Consider the following 23,664-nt stretch of genomic DNA (forward strand, 5'->3'; position numbering starts at 1 on the left):
TCACTGCTACGGTGTTTGAAAGCAATTTTTAAATTCTACATTGAATAGATTTTATTCACAATTTCGGGTTTTCAAAGGTGATGTTATCAATGGCTGATAACTATGATAATGAATAAAAGTATTTGCTTACTATAGTATTTTTAATCAAGTCCTTTCCAGTCCCTTATATTAACTGGTTTAACCTTTCTTTACACAATTTACACGTGGGAATAGTCCATCGGTGATAAACAAGATTCTGAAGTACTGGTATACTTTGACGACCGAAACGGTGGAAATGGTCAATATATGTGAAAACATCAGTTGAATAAATTACCAGGATATTTTTAAAAAATAAAGCCTAACTGAACTTAGTTTCTTAAAATTGCTACATGAAAGCAGAACAACTTATAAAGATTACCTAGGTTTTGAGAAACTTGATAATTTTCTAACCTGAACTCCCTGCTCGCAGGTATTTACTGAGACCATGGCAGTATAATGAATGAAGTTAGCAAAACTTCAAGTCCAAAATAGCATTATAGCCTAAAGTGGACCTTTTGAGTACATGGAATTGAAACCTATGTACACTGCTAATATGGAGTGCAAACAGGGACACGTGACAGAATGAATTCCTGTTTTTTAATTTTCCTGACCGTGATCTATGTTGACGCGGCAGATAATCGGTTTAAAAGAATAACAGTGAATTTTCAGGATTTAATCAAAGTTAAATAAATAAATTAAGTCACGCGCAGAGTTGAGACGGTACCCAACGGTCTGGAGTGGTAATTCACTCCCCCCCCCCCCCCAATTCCTTGTTCGTCGTGGGGGGGGGGGAGTGTTGGCAGACGGAAACTTGAGGCCCAATGTAGGGGATTACCCTTACCCTTACTCCCCCCCCCAATCCCACACCTCTTGTTTGGGGGGGGGGGGGGGCTAAGGAGACGAAGACAATACCCAATATAAGGGATCATCCATACCTTGGATCTTAGCCCTCGCTTCAAGTGTTGGTCTTTCTCTTCTCTCCCTTTTTCCCCTTTTCTTCATCCCCTTCCGTCCACATCCTAAAGTATGAGAGCCGTGCTAAAAGGATGAAAAGGCTGGCATTGTGAGAGTCCCAAACGACTTTCGTACTGTTTGCACTTCCCTTATTACCCTCTTCACGAACATGCTAACCTTACGGCGCTCTACCTTTTGACGTCTAACCTTACAGCGCTCTACCTTTTGACGTCTAACCTATTTTGTCCTAATCGTTAACTCGCTTTTAAACTTTTTTTCCACAATATTGTCATAATTCTGTATGACTTTTCCTTATCCCCAGGCCTCGCTCTATTACTATGTTTTATATATGCCGCTAATGACCTTATATGTTGACGCGGCAGAAAGTTTTCATTATATAAATATCCGATATGCTGAACTCTTGTAACCTATACTGCTGAAATAATGCATGGATGTTTATGTAGAGTGGAATTATTTTATTTACTTTTTGTATTCCTAAAAATAAATAAAAATACAAAAGGCCTTTTTTCCGACTCGAGTTAACTTAAGTACGTCATTCAAATGTTCTGGCTGACGTACTTGACTCGAAATACGGTCGTTTGTCATATGCAAGCGTGTGACCTCCAGTTTATTTCTGCCTATAATATTGTACTGGACTAACATTTGAAAATCGCTAAAGGAGGATTTACACATCAATATTTTCCCATAGCTGGTTTGTAATTACTGGTTTGTAACCTGAATTAGTATTGGAGTCGTGAAGCCTTGGGGAAAGAAATTGTAGGCCAATTTACGAGGTGTTCGCTAGTGGTCATATTCAAAATATACTATGAAGTTATGCCTACAAGAAATATTGTATTATTTAGGTAAATAAATCCTGTACAGAGGGGTTAAAATATTTTGGCTTGTGTAGTTATAGATGAAAAGATGGTGGAGGAGGTGGGAGTGGAAAAAGGTCGCTAACTATTGTTGGAGAACAACAATGCAACTTTGGGTATTGCTCTAAAACTTGTGAATCTTTGAAGAGTGAATTACCGGAACAGTGAATCTGAATCCCAGAAGTACTTACATCTCTTCTTCAATTATGATATTGTTGTGCGAATAGTACGTTTCGAGGTGAAAGGAATTAACGACATAGTATTTTTCATGTGGATAATATACAATAACATTGGCAAATTATATAACATGCATAGAAAGTAGATGGTTGGAAATAAAACAATTTGTAATTGACAAAATAAAATTCCATTATATATTTTGTAACCAAAATATTATGGATGTGATTTTTCATGTTTTCATAGTTCGTACATGTCCACCATTGGATACAGCTCTCCGTGAATTCTAGATTAGTTATTATTTATTCGTATTTTCATTTTTCATTGATTCTTCAGTTACTATATCAAGCACTGGAAGTTACCAAATGCATATATTACGATCCCCAAAAAATTATAGATATATTTCGTATTACTGTGACGTAAATTATATATACATATCGACATTCTATCTTCATAAATCTGCTCTATAATAATTATATCATCTTGTGGACATAACGATAGAACAAGGATACTTTACAAAGGTTGCACAACTTAGCACACTAAGTGAAAAGTTTGTGATAGTGTGAACTATCCCGGGAACTATCCCGGGAAATGGAGTTGTGTAAGTGACAATCACAGCTGCTGAAGGGATCCCCGTTTTCTGCAGCAGCGTTTCTCAGTTTCTGCCGTTCTCTAAACATGAGGTGATAAAGAAAACGGATGTAAATAATAAAATTGGACCATAAACTATTATAAACGGATAAATATCAGATTGCGGTTACAGTGAGTAGGATCAGAGACTGTGATAAGATTCCCTGCGTTACTTTCTTGTTTATTGCATGTCTAAAACAAAATACAATAAATACATTACCAAGCCAATATTGTAACATTCAACAACAAAAACGCACCCGCATCGCTACAAAAAATGTCTTCGATGTATTATTTAAGGAAATGCGACATTGAACCTGTAAACTTAATTTATCTAAAAAACATACAATTATTTATAGTGAGTATGTTGTAAGGCTGAAGGTTTAAAGTCACTATATGGAACTGTGGCCCTACCTTTGGTGAAGCCTAGCTAAAAGACGTGACAGTTCATACCAGGATGATTTCAGCACTTTTCATGTTTAATTTATTTCGAAACAGGGAAATATCTCAACATAGTTTTTAAAACTGTTCTTTTGCATCAAAACATGTGTAGTCATACAAAATAACAAAAATACGGCATCTGAAAAAATAGAAGTGACATCACCATCCGTTGAACGTCTTTTATTTCCGTTTAGCTGACGAATTTCCGTAGAATTCCAGTCCTGCTGGTTGCAGCTGCAGGGAACCTTTCCCATCGAGTATGAGAGGTGTGCGATAGGAAAGTATAATTTGAGAAAAAGAAGATAATGAAAATATAAGCCTTAGGATCCTTTTCTTATTGACTATGTTATGTGTTTTATCAATTTTCTTTATATATATATATATATATATATATATATACATATATATATATGTATATATATATATATATATATATATATATATATATATGTGTGTGTGTGTGTGTGTGTGTGTGTGTGTGTGTGTGTGTGTGTGTGTGTGTAAATAGATAAATGTACTGCTTATTGCAACTGTATATTTTTGTTAATAATATAGATGCATATATATAGACAGATGCATATACTGCATAAGTATAAATACCCTTCTTGGTTTTAGTTTCTTATGAGTTCTCATTTATTGTAAAAATTGCGTTTCTGTGTTTTTTCCTTATTTTTGTCAGCACTGTCTCCGTTTATATAGACACACACACACACACACACACACACACACACACACACACACACACACACACACACACACACACACACACACACACACACACACACACACACACATGTGAACGTGCATGTATATATGTATTCTTAAGTAGTTATTATCATCGAACCTACTTTTAATACCGTGAATATTTACTTATAAAAACTACGGCTCAGCTACAAACAGCAGTGTTGACAGCAGCGATGTTGTCTTGGATGGCTGCTGTTTTTGTTTGTTTGTTGTTGTTACAGCGCCTCTTATAACTTTGTCAATGATGTCTTCAGTGACGTCACTCGGAGTATCATTGACGTAAGTATTGGTGAACTTTAATGATATACATTTATTTTATTATTATTATTATTATTATTATTATTATTATTATTATTATTATCATTATTATTATTATTATTATTATGATCATTTTCTAGTTATAGAATGTAATGTCACTATAATTGTCATCATCGCAATTATGATAATAGAGTGTGTGTGCGCGCACGCACGCACGCACGCACGCATGCACACACACACACACACACACACACACACACACACACACACACACACACACACACACACACACACACACACACACACACACACACACACACACGCACACACACACACACACAAACACACAGAATTTTGTTTTTGTGTACCCTTATTGATAATGCGCAATACACATGCTGGCTACCTTTCAGTACATCATATTACATACTTTTCTTATGTGCATATCTTATAAACATTCTATACCATGTATACATTGAACTTGCTATTTTCTTCATACCTAGCAAGGGACAATTACAGTATGACAAGCAGAATCTGTTACGAAAGATATTGCGCATTTATCATCTTCAGCAACAACTGAACATGATCATACGTAGATTAACACAGATATTAAACTGATATTTGATGATTTCACAATAAAAACAAGTGATATTTGATGCAATTAGATGACATAACCCGGAAAGTAATCAAGGGTATTGACCTAGGTACACACAATATAGCATATTGATTTTCGTAATAACAGAAAATCCTCTGCCACACACGCAAAATTAAGAACATCAAAGTTAAAACTAGTTCTATTTTATTCAATATATATTACTTCTTAAGACGCTGTCCTTGCATTCGAATTTTGCGTAACCTGTAATGCTCCTATCTCTGCCGTATACGCTATACGTAACTACTAAGAGACATGTTAGCATGTATTGGGTCTATTTTTTCAGCGTAATCATTTATCTTTTACTTGTGATAAAAGAGCATGTACATTTCAGATATATAGCTTTTTGAAAATTAACGAAATAATGCATCATACAGTTCAATTTAGGTAAAAGAAAATAATAAGATTAATTAATAGTTGACAACAAAGCTCAAGAAACAGCTGAATGTCTAGGCATCAGCTGAAATCGGGGACAGACGACCATGGCTTTCGTAGGAAAGAGGTGTACGCAGCTTGCGGGTGAGCTAATTCACATTGTTTGTTGTGGAACCTTATCTGGGATAGTGAGAAACATAACAGGAAACACAATTGTAATGCAGTGTATTTAAATGTGTTCAGTTATAGGCCTTATTGATACTTTATCAAAGTGCTTTTACTTCACGGACACCTCGAAGGGTTTCAAGTTATAAAACTAGTTATCCTTGTTAAAAATTGTTCTTTTGCCTCACGTTCTAGTTTTACACTGTCAGGGCACACGACAGTGTACCATGGCATACTGTAACCATTCAGATATGTTTATGGCAACAGTATCTATAAACTAATGGTAGATAGTAAATAATTGAAAGTTATAAAAAGTTGTAGTTACACAACTAATACATTTGAGTCAGTGATGGTTGTAGAAATTGTATTTTTGAAGAAAACTAACTAATGATATACAAAAATGTCTTATGATATGCATCTTTATCTATGCATTAAACTGAAAGAGTGCAGGTCTTAGTGCTGTTCTAAACTTTCACTGTACATACATATGTGTGTGTCAGTGACTAAGCCCATGGTTATTTTTTATAGTATGGGATGTACGAAGCTAAGGCAAATTAAAATATTCTTTAAGAGGAAAAAAAGTTCCTGACATATCATAGCTGACAGCGTAAGTCAGCCTGGTGCTCCTGAGTGTCAGTTCTGTTATGCCGAGCATACCGAGGTGAAGGTATTGTGGCAGTTCTTTACAGCATAAAAACACTCATCAGAGACTAAGCCCTAACTCCACATCACAAAATTGATTTGTCTAAATTGCTGTTAGGGCACTGGCTGAGGGGAGGGCTGATATGGGGCTCTGTCCCCCAACAGCCCCTTGGAAACATTGTCTTCACCTCATTATGCATGGCAAGATGGAGCTGAAACTCAGTAGCAGCACTTTCTACAATTTTTTACCTTATTCCACATATTATTTCTTATACCAACAACTACAACTTTTTGTCGTCAACAAGAATATAATCTTTTATTCACCCTAGCTTAGTGTGTCCAGACCATAATGATTACCAGACAGTGTTTCTCAAGCAGTGTTGGGAGCAGAGCCCCCATGATCCATGGCAACTTAGATTATTAAATAGATTTTAGGGGTATAAGTTACCGAGGGTGACAGATGGAGATAGAGGGAAATGGACACCGCCATCATATAAAGCATAGGAAGTAGAGTAAGAAACAACATAGTTTAAGCTGCAGTGGCCTCATATTTACCAGTAAAGGACAAAAATGTCCACTGCATATCATCAAGAGATGAAGTCCACAACACCTCCGCACAGCCAGAGCTCTTAAGTGCCAATAAAGGCCTTCAAACTAGTTTTCTGGAGTAATATGTATGTCTCATTACTTAAGTAAAAGTGGCTTGTCTTGGTGCCAAAATTATAGGAAAATTAATGATTTAGGAAGATGCAAACTTTCATCCAATATCTGCACAATGAAGAAAACTGGCCACCCTTGCAGTATGCAATTAATTTTTAAAAAAGGTGCCAGAGAGTAATTTATGAAACATATAAGACAAGACATTCCTGCATGTGATTTTGATGTACAACTCTCCTCCCTGAAAGCACAGTTTTAATGTCTGTCTCTATTCTTCCTGTTGTGAAGGGGAGCAAAAGAGATAAATAGAAAAAATAAAGCAAAGAAAATGTTTATGCATACCATGTCCTGACAGTAAGTGCATAATTAGAGGCTTTGCCCATGGGGGTAGGAGGATTTAACCATATTTGGAAACAATAAATAAAACTTAAGTAAAAAGAATATAAACATTCATTCTCAATCAGCTCCTTTGTTTTTAACTTTTCTTTATAATGCTTTATTCCACTGTAAAGATACAGGAGCCCTTGTCGAATTGTCACAGCTTATGTATAGATTTCCTCAATCATGCCAATGAAATTTCCTCTCCACTTGCAGTAAAACATAGTCTTTCTTTCTTTTTTTTTCTTTCTCTTCTCTAATCTTCTCTCTCTACCCTCCCTTCCCTCTCCTTCTCCCCCCTCTCCCTCTCCTCTCTTGCCCTCTCTCCCTCTCCTCTCTCTCCCCCACTCCCTCCCTCTCCTCTCTCTCTCCCACTGCCTCCCTCTCCTCTCTCTCCCCCACTCCCTCCCTCTCCTCACTCTCTCCCACTCCCTCCCTCTCCTCACTCTCCCCCTCTCCCCCCCTCTCCTCTCTCTCCCCTCTCTCCCCCCCTCTCCTCTCTCTCCCCTCTCTCCCCCCCTCTCCTCTCTCTCCCCTCTCTCCCCTCTCTCTCCCTCCCTCTTCTCTCTCCCTCTTCTCTCTCCCTCCCTCTTCTCTCTCCCTCCCTCTTCTCTCTCCCTCCTCTCTCCGTCCTTCTCCCTCTCTTCCGCACACACAAGTTCACAAATGCTTAGTCTCCAAGGAGTCTTTTATTAGGCTTACTAAACCTTACTGGCTTATCTATCTTACCTTGCATTATTGTTTTTATAGCATCAACAATAATGAGAGTATTATAAACAAAAACTGAAATGGGGTAAATAAGAGAGATCATGTAAGCCAAATTATTATGCATGATATGCGTTTATCAGCAGCCTGCGCATTATTTATCAAGATCGAGATTGATTCCTTGCTAATAAAAGCAGTAGTTCTTTACATTATAGATGCACTCGCCACAGATCAATTCCCCAGCTCAACATCACAATATTTATTCAACAATCTAATTTGCTGTGGCAGGGTGACTGCCCAAGCAAAGGGTTGATGGGGTGGCAGCCCCCAACACCCCCCAGGAAACATTCTCTTAACTTTGATTGCTCAGCAAAATAGAGATGAAAATCAGGAGCTCTGAATGGTCTTAGGCTGTGATGCAGCACTTTCCGTGATCTTTTTCCTTTATTTGTGCCATTGTCATTTAAATCAGCAAATTGGTTCCTGTACCAATGACTACAACTTTTTGTCCTCTACAAGAGTATCAACACTGTAAAAATGAGTTATGAAAGCTTCTATAGCCATCTATATGTAAGCTATAGTAACAAAACAAAACCATAGTGAAAGGTGCGTGTTTTATGCAAGCACTCCTGGTGTCAGTCATTCCAATGGCCTTTATAACTTTAGCCAACCAGCAAAAGCCTCCTCCTGGCACGATAGAGCTCTGTAGACCTCCATGGTGATTCAGTATCATATAAGGAACCAGTCTAATCCCTCTTGCCAGAATACACATTGTTTGATGTTTATGCTATGCTGAATTGTCAAAGGACAATTGTGCAAGTCACTGCAGGTTTATCTGTATGCTTTACCCCAATAAGGCAATAAAAGAAAATGGCTTCTTTGTTGTCATAGGTGACAGCATAAGGTAAATGATATTCTCATGTGCTTTAAAAATGCAAGAAAAAAAATCATATCTCGTATATTTATACCTGATAAGAATAAATTAATTTAGATATAAACAGATACTGAGATTTCAATACTAATGGTATCTCCAAAACAATATATGTGATAAACAGTTGAAAGAGCATCGTGAAATTTATAAATAGACACAGGATTTGTACTTGCATTCACTAGTTTAAAATGTTCCTTCAATGAACACCGGTATGATTGGTACCACAACAGCTTTTTGATATTTTAAGTGTTGCTTACTTATATAGTTTGGTTACAAGAGAAAATGGAAGAAAGAAAGTTTTATAAGATTAAAAGATCGATAGGCAGTAAGTTGTGACTGGGAAGATTAATTGTCATTTGTCTGTTATCAGGTATTCTTTCCACTTTCCAGCAAGTTGAGATAAGATATGAGAATCAAGACATTGCCTTTATCTTTAATTTGCTTCTCTTTCTTGTGACTTTGTTGATTTCTTGTTTATATTTCATACCAATATAACAACAAAAATTGTATGCTTTAATAAAACCTTTATATTCAAGTTCTTAAAGTGAAGAGTTTCTTTTAAAGCAATATTAATCTTTTATATCTGGACCTTGATTTTTATATTGCTTTCTGTATATAAGTAATAGCAGATTATTGCATCGAAGCAAAATATAAGACAATGGAATGAGAGGCAGTAATATGACTCTTTTGTTCCTAGGTATACAGGGGAGAATTTTTTTTTAGATAGAGGGGCCATTATTTCTACATTTGACGAATAGAGGAATTCTGTTTTGGTTTGTACTCTTATTCTATTTTTTGTTGCAGCTCGAACGTTGCGCAATGCCGCAAGGATACAGCGCCTGTACTCTGACAGTGCACCACAACGCATTACAACACATTACTCGGTGGTTCCAAGAGAAGGAGATGAAAGATGGGCAGGTACGTGTTTCAGACTTTATTCAGAAGTCTGTCTAGGTGTTTCATTATTGTTTGTTTCTAAAGTTAGAACTTCTGATAAAGAGCACTGCAAGATCAGTCTGTGACATATACATCATGGTATATCAGTATCAAAATCAGTATCAGCACATATGTATATATCAGTATATCTATCAACTTTAGTATGAAACATTTCTGATAGTTTATGCCTTTTTTTTCAGATTTTGATGCTATATTATTGTTTTCTTGGTGTCTTCAGAAAGTTTAGGAAATAGAATAAAAGCTGAAAGGAATGATTTGGAGTTAGCATGATTGATCTGTGAATGAAAAGTTTTTTTTTTATAATATATGTATGTATATGTGTATATATGTATATAAATATCTATCTGTCTATCTATATATATATTATATATATATATATATATGTATATATATGTTTGTGTGTGTGTGTATGTGTGTATATATATGTATATATATATAAATATATATATATATATATATATATATATATATATATATATATATATATATATATATATATATATATATATATATATATATATATATATATATATATATATATATATATATATATATATATATATATACTAATCAACAAAATTTTTATCAGACATCCTAGAAACCATTAGCCTATGCTCCATTTAGCTGTAACTAATATCCCATTCTTTTATTGCTCGCCAGAAAAGGTTTCACTAGGAGGCAAAACTGATCTGTGTCACCTTGCCTCTGATGATTAGCACTGTAATTATTATTTGCTCATCCCCAATAGATGTGGACATGGAGAGATACGCAGACGAAGCGGATGTAGTCATTGTAGGTGGAGGACCAGCAGGACTGTCCGCTTCCATTCGCCTCATGCAGTTGGCTCAGGAACAGGAGAAGGAAATCCGGGTTATGGTCGTGGAGAAGGCGGCAGATATCGGTGAGAGTTTACTTTCGTATGTCCCTAATGTTCTGTTGTTTTTTTCTGGTTTTCTACAGTTTTGTTTATGGTCATTAGCATTGTTTGTTTTTTATTTATTTATTTGTTGTAATTTATTTTTATGTTGTGGTGATGGTTGTATAAAATTCATTTGTGTGATTTTGTTGTTTTGAGAATTTTTAGGCTTGTTAGTAATAGGAATGATCATGGCTTTCACAATTAAATCATTTTAATGTAATAGTAATGAAATGATAGGGGTGGCCCTGGGAAATGTTTTTTTACTGTAATATTGTTTTGTGAAATGCCTCTACACATAGATGGTCTGCCAGTGCTTAGCCACAAAGGAGTTGATTAATAGACCTTGTGACTGCAAAAGATTTCACCTTTCCTTAAGTTTTTTTTTATACTTATGCTGTCAGTATTGATACTGTTATTTTTGTCATAAACATCGTAATTGACATTACTAACAGCAGCATTTAACACCAGGAAATATAATCAAAAATCAAGAAAAGGGTAAACAGGGGAGACAGGTAGTTTTTGTAATTGTCTCATTGGTGTTGGAGTCCTTGTGGAGCCATCTATGTGTATAAACAATTACTAACTTAACGCATTGTGGGCATGGCATGTACACACATACCATCGCTGGCAGCAAGTTTTTAAAGTAATGGAGTATATTCAAGCTTGCAAAGAATAATTTGTATGTTTAACAGCTGATTAATATTCTTGTTAAAGTGGTAATACAAGTCGTGATAACTAGTAAATATTCTTTTTGCTTTTTTATGTGCAGCACTTATTACAGAGTTTTTTTGCTTTCTTTTTCTTTTTCTTTTATACTGAAATTAAAGATTCAAAAAGTCTTAAATACTATATAAAGATTTATCATTATGATTGTTGCCTTTATCCTCGGTGCCATCATATTTAACCACATCTTCAAAATCCCAGGTGCGCACACACTCTCAGGTGCATGCCTGGAACCTCATGCCTTGGAGGAGCTGATACCTGACTACAAGGACAGAGGAGCTCCTCTAAACACACCTGTCAAAGAGGACAAGTTTGCATTCCTTACTGAGAAGGGAAGGATCAACATCCCCATTTTGCCAGGTACAAGAGCTGTTGATTTTGTAATCCATATTTTTGGATGGTTTGTTATTGATTATTTGAGATTTATTGGTGTACTTTGTCCTTGTTGACATTGTTATAGTTTTTATTGTTTTTGTGATTTGAAATTGGTATAGTAGTAATGATGATAATGATTTTGATGATGGTAATAGTGTTAGTGATGTAGTAATAGTGATAATGATAGCAATAATGATTATGATAGTAACATTGATAATGACAAAGGTGGTGATAATGATATTTAGCTTTACAAACTGCTAATCCTTCAGTTTGGTTGTTCACGAAGGCAAAGTTTGATAATTGGCATTTTAACCCTCATTGATCTGGGTTACGTGACCATCAGGTCATAAAAATATTTGGCTTGAGGGGCCTGTGATGTGAACATGCTGTCATGTGAAACATATGGCTGCAGGCTTGGTGACACTAACTTGCCATCATGAGCATTGGCTAGGGAGACAGAAAATACTCTCCCCTTTGAAGGTGATTACACTCGTTTGGTGTTTAGAAAGGGGCTTTTGCATTCTTCCCTTCAATAAATGAGTGTGGAATGTAATGTGGGTGAGCCATGACTTTAAGAGCTCCAGATCCAGGGAGGATGCCATTTCCATGCTCAGCATCATATTCCTGGATGCTGTGATTGGTGGTTTATAATAGCAGAAAATGGAATATTACTAAAAAAGGAAAAAAAAAAAAAAAATACATAGAGATGATATGGGGCCTATGCAAAGAAAATAGTCTATTACCATCTAGATAAAGCAAATCAAAAGACAAATATGGACAGTGGAAAATGGCAAAGAGGTAAAAATGCTTATGCAAAGCTACTGAAAGGGAGGCACAGATTCTTGTCACTGCACACGAATGTTCATGTGCACTCAGCCTATATGATGCATTCCTGGCAGAGCAGCTGCTTACCTAAGCCTAATGCTTCTATTTTGGTCCATGTGATTGCTCCGAAGCAACCAGATTCAGGTGATTTAGAACTAACTTTCACACCAGAATCAGTGTGTAACCTTATGATATACCAAATGCATAATGCTAGTAGAGCACAGACACATAATAGTAATGTGGTTGAAGAGTGAATGTTGGAAAGGAAAAGATTTTGGGTTTGGCTGGATAGTGTGTGTCCTGCAGTACCATGGCGGGAAAACCTGTATGTGATATTGGATCTATAAGAAGAGGACCTATAAAGGGTAAGGAGGTAAGGGGGTAATATCATGGGTGTGGCTGAAGGAAGCTTGGCAGACAGTACTAGATATGTCAGTGGACACTACGTAAGTCTAATTGATAATGAAGAAGTCACAGGGAAAAATTCCACCCCCTTTTGACAGACCTTGCTCGATTGTGATAAATACTTACATGTTATGTGGTGTTAAGCAGTACACCATGATTGTGATTAATAGGGGCTAGTAATGGTAATGATTATAGGGATGATGAGAAATATTGATGATACTGATTGATAGTAATTGATAATTCTCATAAAAATGATGATGATGATAACAATGATAATAGTAATAATAGTAAAATAATGATAATGTTAATAATAGTAACATCAACAACAATAGCAATAATAATGATGATTATGATGATGGTAATAATAGTGATAACAGTAATAATGATACTGATGATTATGGTAATGATCATAATGCTGATGATGAGTGTAATTATAAAGATAATAGTAGTAATAGGAATCATTGTAATACTAAAGACAATAATTCTTATTCTTGATATCAGTACAGCTGTTATTAGTATTACAATAACGAGAAGATTTCTCATATTTCTTGTAAGTATAATAAATATTGTCATTATGATAATTACAATTTTAGTATCATCATTATTATTATTACTTTACTAAATTTTATGATTTGTTGTAATTTTTGTAACTGTTACCATTAGTGATATTTTTTATTAATGTTTGTTTTAGTTTTCATTTTTAGTTTTGTTTTTATTAATTTTTTATCTATGATATACTTTTTTTATAGGTATGCCAATGCACAACCATGGGAACTACATTGTCCGCCTAGGCCACTTTGTGCGATGGCTTGGGGAGCAGGCAGAAGAACTGGGTGTTGAGATTTACCCGGGGACACCCGCATCCGAGATCTTGTACAACGAAGATGGATCAGTGGCAGGAGTGGCCACCAGCGACGTGGGAATTGCCAAGGATGGATCTCCAAAGGTCTGTCAATAATACACTGTGTAATTAACGAGACTTTTTCATGATGTGCATGAATATGTAAAGATTTTTGTAACCAGTTTAGGTTGCATTTTATCTATTGTTTTTTTGTTTGGTGGAACTCTAAATGCACCAAAGTACTTCAGTTGAAGCATGCAGTTTTGAACAGTTATCACTCACTCATTTGTCATTCAGAAGAGCATCCGCTCAGTTTCACAGGACAATCTGTAACTCCATCTCAACAATTGGCGAAATGATATTCCCTCCATAACATCCTCTCTGCCCATTTCTTTAGTCCAGTATTGGATCCATAAATTATCAGGCAAACATCCACTTCATCCTGCCGTTGTTCTCCATATCTGTTAAACCCGCATCTCTGATCCTATCTAAGTTGCTACTGAAGTTAGTGCATATTTCTTCCAGATCATTTGAGGCCTAAGAATGCACTCCCATCTCCTTTCTGGACCCTACAGTGTCGTATTATGGTCCCTTTTCTTTTGAACTCCATTCTGCCATACAGTCTTTCTGTAATACCCAAAAAGGCTCTGAAGCTATACATTACTGACCAGTGATGTCATACATATGAGACACCCGGAAAAGTAAACATTACCAGATGTCCTGCTGGTGCAACGCTAAATTGGAGGTTGCGGTCTGATTTTGTCACCCATGACGAGTTCCTGGAATCGCCCACGCGTCGATTTTGAAGCCGCCCAGAAAATGTTATTTTAGGCTTGAAAATGTACCATCGCTAGTGGGTTAAAGTAAAATATGTATCTAGTAACACATTGGATATGATCCTTATTTAAACTTAAGTAGTTAGTTATTATTAGACGATTCTATTGGTAACAAAGTGTTTATCCAATTTATTGGCTTCTTCTTTTAGGATTCCTTTGCACGAGGAATGGAACTGCGTGCAAAGTGCACAATCTTTGCAGAGGGCTGCCATGGACATCTAGCCAAACAGTTGTACACAAAGTTCAACCTCCGTGAGAACTGCGAACCCCAAACATATGGTATTGGCCTGAAAGAGTTATGGGAGGTTAAGCCAGAGAACCACCACCCGGGAAGGATTGAGCACACTGTTGGATGGCCCCTTGATAAGTGAGTTTTCATATCCTTCTCTCTCTTATTATATTTTTTTCCCAATTTCATGGCTTCTTTTGTTTTCCTGTATTGATTGATTTTTATGTCTGTTGTGCTCCTCTCTTGTCATGCTTCTTTGTATTATTCCTTTTATTTTATTTATTCTTTTTTAAATTATACTGCTAGCCTTTGTTGTATTTTTTCTCTCCTTCCTTCCTTCTTTCCTTTTGTCTTCCTTCCGTCAGTGCTATATGTGTCTTTTTGGCATAGGATATAATGAATTCATGTAGACTTCTGTAAAGAATTATGTCCTGGTAGAATTATGTAAAACTACAAAATTGCATTTGTAGAAAATACCTGTAAAGATTAAGAAGAAAATTCACATACTTGAGACTTGAATGGGTTGTGTAGAGTGCTTATCGAGGAGGAGAACTGAGTGGGTATTAGTGGGAAAACCTTAGTAGGCCTGTAGCAGTCATGGGAAGTGTAGTTTTGTGGAACCAAAAGATTTATTGAGGTTTATCATGTAAAATATGAAAATCTGGTTTCTTAAACAAAAAACAGTTCAGTTATTTAGTATTATTTCTGATTATCCTCCATCTTAGGATGATATTCATTGATTTAAAGTTACTGATTATGTAGATGTGTTTTTCAGAAGGATGAAAAAAAGGTGCTTGAGTTTTTCCATTGATGAATAAGACATTTTTTGAGAAAATAGTCAAATATTGTTTTTTTTTGCCAGCAGACAGGATTTTTTTTTAAACAGGATTAACCCCTTGGACTCATTTGCTTCATGACAATCACTGGGACCAAAATAAAGGCAAGAGGCTTATGTGAGCGGCAGCTGGTTTTGCGCGTGTAGGGTGTAGGCCAGGCACATGCAAACACTAGTGTGCGGTGACAAGACTATGCAGTGTTGTTTTCATATTTTTGGGGGGCTTTTTTTTCATTTTCCAGTGTCCATATTTTCCATTTGATTTGCTTTATCCAGATGATAATTGATTGTTTTCCTAGCACAAACTCCTTATCATCCCTTTAGGTAGTCCATTACTCATACCAAGAGAATTAGAAATGTGTAACATTTTGTTATTTGTGTAGTTTTGAATTTTTTTGTGATACTCAATTTCTGTAATATATCTTGTGCTACCTATCATGGTGAGCATGGAAATGCTGTCCTCCCTGGAGCTGGCACTATTTCAGTCATGGTTCAAGGACACTGCATTCCACACTCTTTTATCAATGGGAATAATGGAAAAGCCCCTTTCAGAAAAACAATAAGTAATCACCCTCCATAAGACTTGTGCACTTTTGGTGTATCTTTTCACCCAGCCATCAGACAAAATGCTAATGATAGCAAGTTTGTGTTACCCAGCCTGCAACTAGATTTTACCATGATGGCATATTCACACCACACACACCCCTCGACGCAAATTTTTTCTTGACATAATGGTCATGTTATCCAGATCAAAGGGGATAAGTGGGGAGGTTTTTCTTTTTCTTTTTCTCTATCTTTTTCTCTAATCTTTGTCTCAATCTTTTTCTATGTCTTTTTTTTTTCTTTTTAGTCGACAAGGAGAGATGTTTCTTGTGTACATGTCCTTAAATGTGTAAATGTATATATGTACTTGTGTGCCTGTGTATTTGCATATACATTTATACCTTAAATTACTTGGTTGTTTTATTTTTTATTCATATTTTCAGGAATACTTATGGCGGCTCCTTTCTCTACCATCTCGATGAAGAACAGCCATTAGTGTCTCTTGGGTTTGTCATTGGTCTTGACTATACCAATCCCTACCTGAGCCCCTTCCGTGAATTCCAGAAATTCAAGCATCACCCATCTTTGGAGAAAACTCTCCGTGGTGGAAGCAGGTAAATGTTGGTGGTGGTGGTGGTTTTTTGAGCTTTGCCATTTGATAAAGTTTTTATTACTTGCATATCCCGTGGAAATTACACATACATGCATAAGCACACGTACAGGCACACACACACAAAATTGGGAAGTACTGGCTTTCTCCTTACTCTGTCCCCTCAGATTGTCATTGAAATAATAAATGTTCTTAAACTGACTGTGTAACTACTTCAGTGCAGTGTACTTGCCTCAAAGAAGAATAAAAATAATTTCAGTGATAGTTATGATGATGATAGTAATAACAGTAATGATACTGATAATTACAATGGCAATGACATGGAGTTAGAAAAGGATTCTAATAGATTTGTAATATGCTTGTGTGCATTCATTCTTTAACATTTATGTTGCCAATTATCACCCCAAAAAGAAGAGACATCAGACATAATGTGCAAGCATAATGTGAACATGTGGAGCAATGAAACACAAGCAAAATTATTATGATTATATATCATGTCCTTTGTTTTTATGTCCGCTAACTAATATCATGATCTGTCAATGGATAAAACAAGTAATTATATGTATCATTGTACACCAAAGTGAGGGAATGTTCTGATAAAATCTCATGATTTGATTACTCTTTCTCCTGTTGACAATAAACATAGGCTTGAAAATGTAAACATTGGATAGGCAATTTTATAGTCATCAGATTTTTCACCAGATTAAAAACAAAAGATCAAACACCAGGAATGCAGTTTCTCTTTCATTTTTGAAATTGTTATTAGGTGGTTAATTATTTTTTTCATTCGTCCTCATAGGATCTCATATGGTGCTCGAGCTCTGAATGAAGGAGGCCTCCAGTGCATTCCAAAGCTGACATTCCCTGGAGGATGCTTGGTAGGATGCTCGCCAGGATTCATGAATGTGCCAAAGATCAAGGGCACTCACAATGCCATGAAGAGCGCAATGGTTGCGGCAGAGAGTATTTTCGAGTGTCTGCAAGATGAGAAAAATGCAGAGGCTATATGTAAGGTTCATTGCATACGTTCAGTTAGATATGTTCATTAGTTGGTATAATAGAGTTGTAGTGCTTATAATTTGATTTTTAAAGATATTAAGATTATAAAAACTCACTCTGAATACCCTTGACAGCCATAAATCCCGAGAGTTATGAGACGAACATCAGGAACTCTTGGGTGTGGAAAGAGTTACATGCAGTGCGCAATGTGAGGCCTTCCTTCCACACTCCCTTGGGGCTGTATGGTGGCCTCCTCTACACAGGTCTCTTCTATATCCTTGGTCGTGGAAAGGAACCTTGGACCCTCAAGCACGGAGGTTCGTGTATGGATAGTTTATTTGGAAGAGAAATAGAAGCCTTTCTGTAGGTTCAAGTGCATAAAGCTATTTATCTATGTGATTGTTCTTATAAGTCAGGTTTAGTGATTGTATTGTGTTACTAACTCTTACCATAAAACATTTCTATCAGAGAATGATAATTGTGCTAAATATTTTATTTTAATGTTATAGTAAGTAGATTTTAATTTCTCAGTTCCTTCACAAAGTTTAGAATATTGTGAAATGGTAATTTCATGGAAATTCAAAAATTGCAGAGCATGGAAGCTGAGTCCTGTATAATTTCAGTTCCCAAATTTGATTTAGTGCTTTTTTTCCATGTAATGAGATTAGTGTTTTTCCATTTTCCTCTTGAATTTTCACTTCTGAAATTGCATTTGACATCTCATTGTAGATTTTTTTTACAAAATATTTGAAGAAAAGTGTGTATTATTTATGAAAAAGATTTATTGATTTTCATTTTTAGGTATCCTGGCTCTAGACACTGCTTGAATACCTGAATTTTTATATAGATGCTAGGAATCAATTCTTTAACCTGCATGAAAATTTTACATATTCTCTTGCTTTCATTTGACTTTAAGAAACCATTTGAACTCTTAATGTGGATGTTACTTACATTGTTACTGATTTCATTCATCTCTTGTGTGCCAATACCAAATTAGACTGCCCAATACAGTCACGAGTATTTGATGATTTCTATGTAAGTAATTTCTATCAAAACTGTTTTTCATGCTACACTGTCTTGCTGTAAATGTCATATATCAGTTTATCACAGAGTAACACAACAAGACGGACACTTCTTAATTCAGTATTCCATTCATTTAGTTTCCCATGCCATAAAAAAACTACTTGTTCTGTTTTCTTAATGTTTACAGAGAATACTGTCATACCTATTATAATTGCTCAGTATTTTTATCACCCAATAAATAATTCTGGTAAAACAAAATTGCAAATGTCTATTGTCACATTAATTTTCTTGACTTGTTTTTAGTTGAATATTACAATTTACATGATATTCTTTCACAAGTGCTTCGTTTTAGAATTACAGCCAGACAAGTATACTTTTTTTTCTTTCTTTCTTTTTTCCTCACCTGAGCAAAAGATCTACGAATCTAATCTTCACATTCACCTTTTCCCCAATGCAGTCCTTGATTCAGAGAGACTGAAGCCAGCAGCAGAATCCAAGCCCATTGATTACCCTAAGCCAGATGGGGAAATCAGCTTTGACTTGTTGAGTTCTGTTGCACTGACTGGCACCAACCACGAGCATGATCAGCCTGCGCATCTTACCTTGAAGAATGATGATGTTCCCGTAGAGAGGAACTATGGCATTTATGAAGGTCCAGAGGGACGTTTCTGTCCTGCAGGTTAGTTCCATGTGACAGAATTTTCTAGTAAGGATGTATTTCCCTGAATGATCTTAGATATGTGAATTGGGAAATGCATACCTGTTATTATAGTTTTCAGTGAGCTAGCGCCTTATACTTCAAATTTATTGCAAGCTATTTTTTCCTGTGAAATTCCAGTGTTATTACAGTGTTACCAAGAAATGTAATATCAAATTATTATCCCGTGATTAATCTTGAATATAATGATACTTATATCTCAAATTCAATCTTTTCTCTAGGTGTCTATGAGTATGTGCCTGTAGAAGTTGGCGAAGGTGTTAGACTTCAGATCAACGCCCAGAATTGTATTCACTGCAAAACTTGTGATATCAAGTGTCCGTCTCAGAACATTAATTGGGTTGTTCCAGAAGCAGGAGGTGGACCAGCTTATGATGGCATGTAAAAAAGGACAACTGGTTAGAATGTGTAATTTAACGTGATGCGATGACAAATGTACAAAGTCAGATTGTTTTTGCTTTATCTCAGGTAGTATATCCATCTGACTACCTTTGTATATATTGTCTACTTCATGATTATAGAATAACCAATATCTGGTGAAATGCAGCATGACATGTTGATTTGGTAAATGACAACTTTAAGGCATTTTATGTATGTCCCTCGAGAACCTTGTAAAGAAACATTTTGTGCATACAGGTGACTCCAGCTATCAAAGTGGTACAGTTTCTTGACTCAGTTCAGAAAAAGTATAAAACATAAAACATAAATAAAACAAAAACCAAATGCTTTAATCATTAATGTAGCTGGCTTTCTTTTTATAACTGTTATTGGGAGCTGTTAGTAAGAAGATATTTGTTTACATGCCATGGTCTCAGCAACCATTGGATTATCTGCTTTGCATTTTGGAGATATTTTTGACACAGCCTTTGTTTTGTTGCATTTTTCGACAATTTGAAGTATTTAAAATTATCTTGGAGAATAGGAAATTATCAGAAAGTGAAATCTGTAATGAATGTGAAGGAATTTTACAGATTAAAGTATTTGACATGGCTAAAGTATTTGCTTTCACAAAAATTTACAGCTTTTTTAGCTGACATTACTTGAAGTTCAATGTTTATAGACCTTTATTTGATTTAAAGGAAAGTCTGTTGTGAGTCATCACTGATTGTGAATATGTTGATACAAAGAATGTTACCAGTAAATAAAACAGGCATATTTATATTTTTATGTAGAGGTGCCCTTAGATGAAGAGTTGTATTTATGCAACGCAACAATGCAATAGGAATAAGGTACATTACTGTATATAATATAATTTTTTTCTAATAGTATGGTATTTAGTTAATAAAGTTTGTAGACTATAAGCATTTATTCATGAACCAGTTTTTATGGGATTTTGGCTACTGGATTAATACTATTTTCCATTCTATATTTAGCTATAGTTCTACAACCACAGATAATATTGTAAGGAGAAGGAACTGCATGTGGTGTTTAGCCTAGAAAAAAATCTTTATCAATTCAACTTTTTACTATCCTTAACAGCGTTTAATAAATATATATGATGATAGTAACATCAGTCATTTATTTAATAAGTAATAATAAAGCTATGAGTAAAGAATGTTCAGAGAAGTTAATGCTTTTAGCCTAAAGATATGTAACCTTTTACATGGTTCAGTATTAGAAGCACAATATTGAACGGAAATTGATATTACAAAACAAGTAGTCTCTAGACAGCCAGTCAGTCAAACAGTGGAGTTTGTCAGCTTGCCTGACAACCCCCTCCTTCTTCTTCTTCTCCTTCTCCTTCTCCTCCTTCTCCTTCTCCTCCTTCTCCTTCTTCTTCTTCTTCTCCTCATCCTTCTCCTTCTTCTCCTTCATCTCCTCCTCCTCCTTCTCCTCCTTCTCCTCCTTCTCCTTCTCCTTCTCCTCCTCCTCCTCCTCTTTTGTGTGTGTGTTCTCACTTGTGTTGTTTTCGTATGGATAGCAATATATATATTTTTTAATCTCATTATAGTAGGTATTACATAAATGCAATATATATATATTTTTTGGTCTCATTATAATAGGTATTACAGAAATGGTTCACCCTGAGGGGAGAACCATTTCTCTTCCCCACATACTGTAATGATTTGTCAGCTAGCCCCAATTTACAATAACTTTTCCGTTTCCCCGACCCGCGGCTCTCCTTTGATCATGACTCTGAACATGACTACTTCCCCCCCCTCCACGATATGTACTGTCAGCTCAATCCATTTTGAAGCACCTATGCAAGTCATAACCTTGCCTTCAGAAATCATACCTTCCTTTCTTCCAACATCCGTCACTCCAATTCTATATCCTCCAGTCTTCTTTATTTTCATCCCCCATACCTCCCATATTACTTCTCGGCATCCTTACTGTCCACCTTCCAGTAGTACCACTCCCTGTTCCTCCTGTATTTAGCACCACTCCTCCTGTCCTCATCCTTCAACTACTTCCCCGTCTACAATTTTTAAGCCCAGCTAAGTGGGATCGATTTTTTTATTCCCTCTACAGCCCATGACTCCTATTCCAACAATGTTTCCAAAAACAAGTAGGCAAAGTTTCATACCACAGCCATTTCATTTGTTCACACCTTTCACACTTACATCCGAGTCCCAAGCTCGTGCGCTATCTACCCTAACTGACATCACTGGCAAACCTATTCCTACCCAGCCTCATTCCTCCCTTAACAATCGCACTGGAACTTTCTGTCTCCAGTTGATTACTCTGTCTACAACAAGGATTGGTCAGACTAAAAACGACCCACTTGCCTGCCTTGACTGTGATGCAGTATCAATACAGTTCTCCAGAGGCTGCTGTAAGTCCAACACTAATTTCTCCAAGATTACCTTCCGTAGACATGACCTCCCCCTTGAAGTTTATATTGGTGGAGTCCTGTCCTGTTTGACCATATTGACCACTCCCCCATCATTGTCAATGTCAGGGCATTTTAGCCACCCTGCCAATTGTAGTGGGTCCCATTAATATAAGGCTGCCCTACCTACAAGTTTATGCTTGAGGTAGCAGTCCTTAGATTCAAACATGGCCTTAACTTTATGCAAGACCAAGCAGGAAGCACACAGGCAAGGTTTTTTCTTTTACTCCCTACTCCAGTGTTATTATTCACTTGCCTCCTCCCCTTCTCCCCAAAATGGTTCTAAATCTCCCCCAGTATCTCTATTTCCTACTCCTTACGTTCCCAATTTTACCCCCTCCCTCTTCTAGTCAAATTCTTTTGCAATTCTAAATCCAGACACTCCAGTCTCTACCACTTTCCCAGAGCCTATTCCTCCTGACTTTACCCATCACATTAGGCAATCAAAACGTTCACCCAATCCCATTCCCTAACTCGAAAGTGAATGCCGACATCCTCCCTTCTCCTCATGTCCCCCTTACACCCCTTCTTCCTCCTCATGTCCCCCTTACACCCCTTCTTCCTCCTCATGTTCCCCTTACATCCCTTCCTCGTCATGTTCCCCTTACACCCCTTCCTCCCCCCCCCTCTGCTTCATCAACCCTAACCCCCCTTCCTTCCCTGTTATCCATTCCTCCCTTCTATTTACACACGTGACATTCTTTTATCATAACAGTGCTTCTCCGGATCTTCCCCCTCATGAAACTTCCCTCTGACCCCTTGTCTCATCCCCCAATTCTTCCCCTCCTTCTCCAACCCCTTTATCACTCATTGATTGTTTCATAACTACCTTTCTGCACGGAAATAGTTGCGGTTTCTGTTCTCACAGACCTGTATCTTTTCCACTTTTACTAATCCGTACCATGCCCCATTTACTCACCCTCATTACCCTTCTCAATACCATACTATCCTAAAATGCTGTACGTGTGGCACATCTAAACACAGTAACCTCCCCTATTTCATATAGTGGTGGTTGACCTTTAATGTCTAGCACCTATATTTGTTTTTTAATAACTAACCTTTTTACACTTCCAGTGAGTATGATTTTCCAGTAATGCACAGCAAATTCAACAGTGAAGATACTTGGAACTCTATAACTTTAAGCATCATCGAGATAGAGCCGAGTAGAATAAATGAACATTTAAAGAGGCATACCGTTGAAGGCATACTCTCATTCATAGGACTTCAAGAGGTGGCACTAGGATAAGGAGGCGAAAAGAACTCGGCTGTAGTGTACAAGGAAAACAATATAACACCATATATTCTAGGCTGTAACAACAACCCTCTGCTGGGATCGTGGAGGTGTCCACGCCCCCTACAACCATTTTCAAGGGCAAGGCGCATTCTGCATTTAAATGTAA

General features: G+C 36.4%; 1 protein-coding gene across 1 annotated transcript; it reads left to right on the forward strand.

Moving 5' to 3' along the window:
- Positions 1-5,156: 5,156 nt before the first annotated feature.
- On the forward strand, positions 5,157-20,732 carry Etf-QO (electron transfer flavoprotein-ubiquinone oxidoreductase). Its single transcript, XM_027359996.2, has 11 exons — positions 5,157-5,259; positions 9,398-9,511; positions 10,299-10,451; positions 11,394-11,552; positions 13,547-13,743; positions 14,624-14,841; positions 16,525-16,695; positions 17,491-17,699; positions 17,825-18,007; positions 19,171-19,392; positions 19,653-20,732. The coding sequence occupies exons 1-11, from the start codon at positions 5,223-5,225 to the stop codon at positions 19,814-19,816; spliced, it is 1,827 nt and encodes a 608-aa protein (XP_027215797.2). The 5' UTR covers positions 5,157-5,222; the 3' UTR covers positions 19,817-20,732.
- Positions 20,733-23,664: the final 2,932 nt, after the last annotated feature.

Source organism: Penaeus vannamei, chromosome 10 (assembly GCF_042767895.1).
Source record: "Penaeus vannamei isolate JL-2024 chromosome 10, ASM4276789v1, whole genome shotgun sequence".
NCBI classification, from domain to species: Eukaryota; Metazoa; Arthropoda; class Malacostraca; order Decapoda; family Penaeidae; genus Penaeus; species Penaeus vannamei.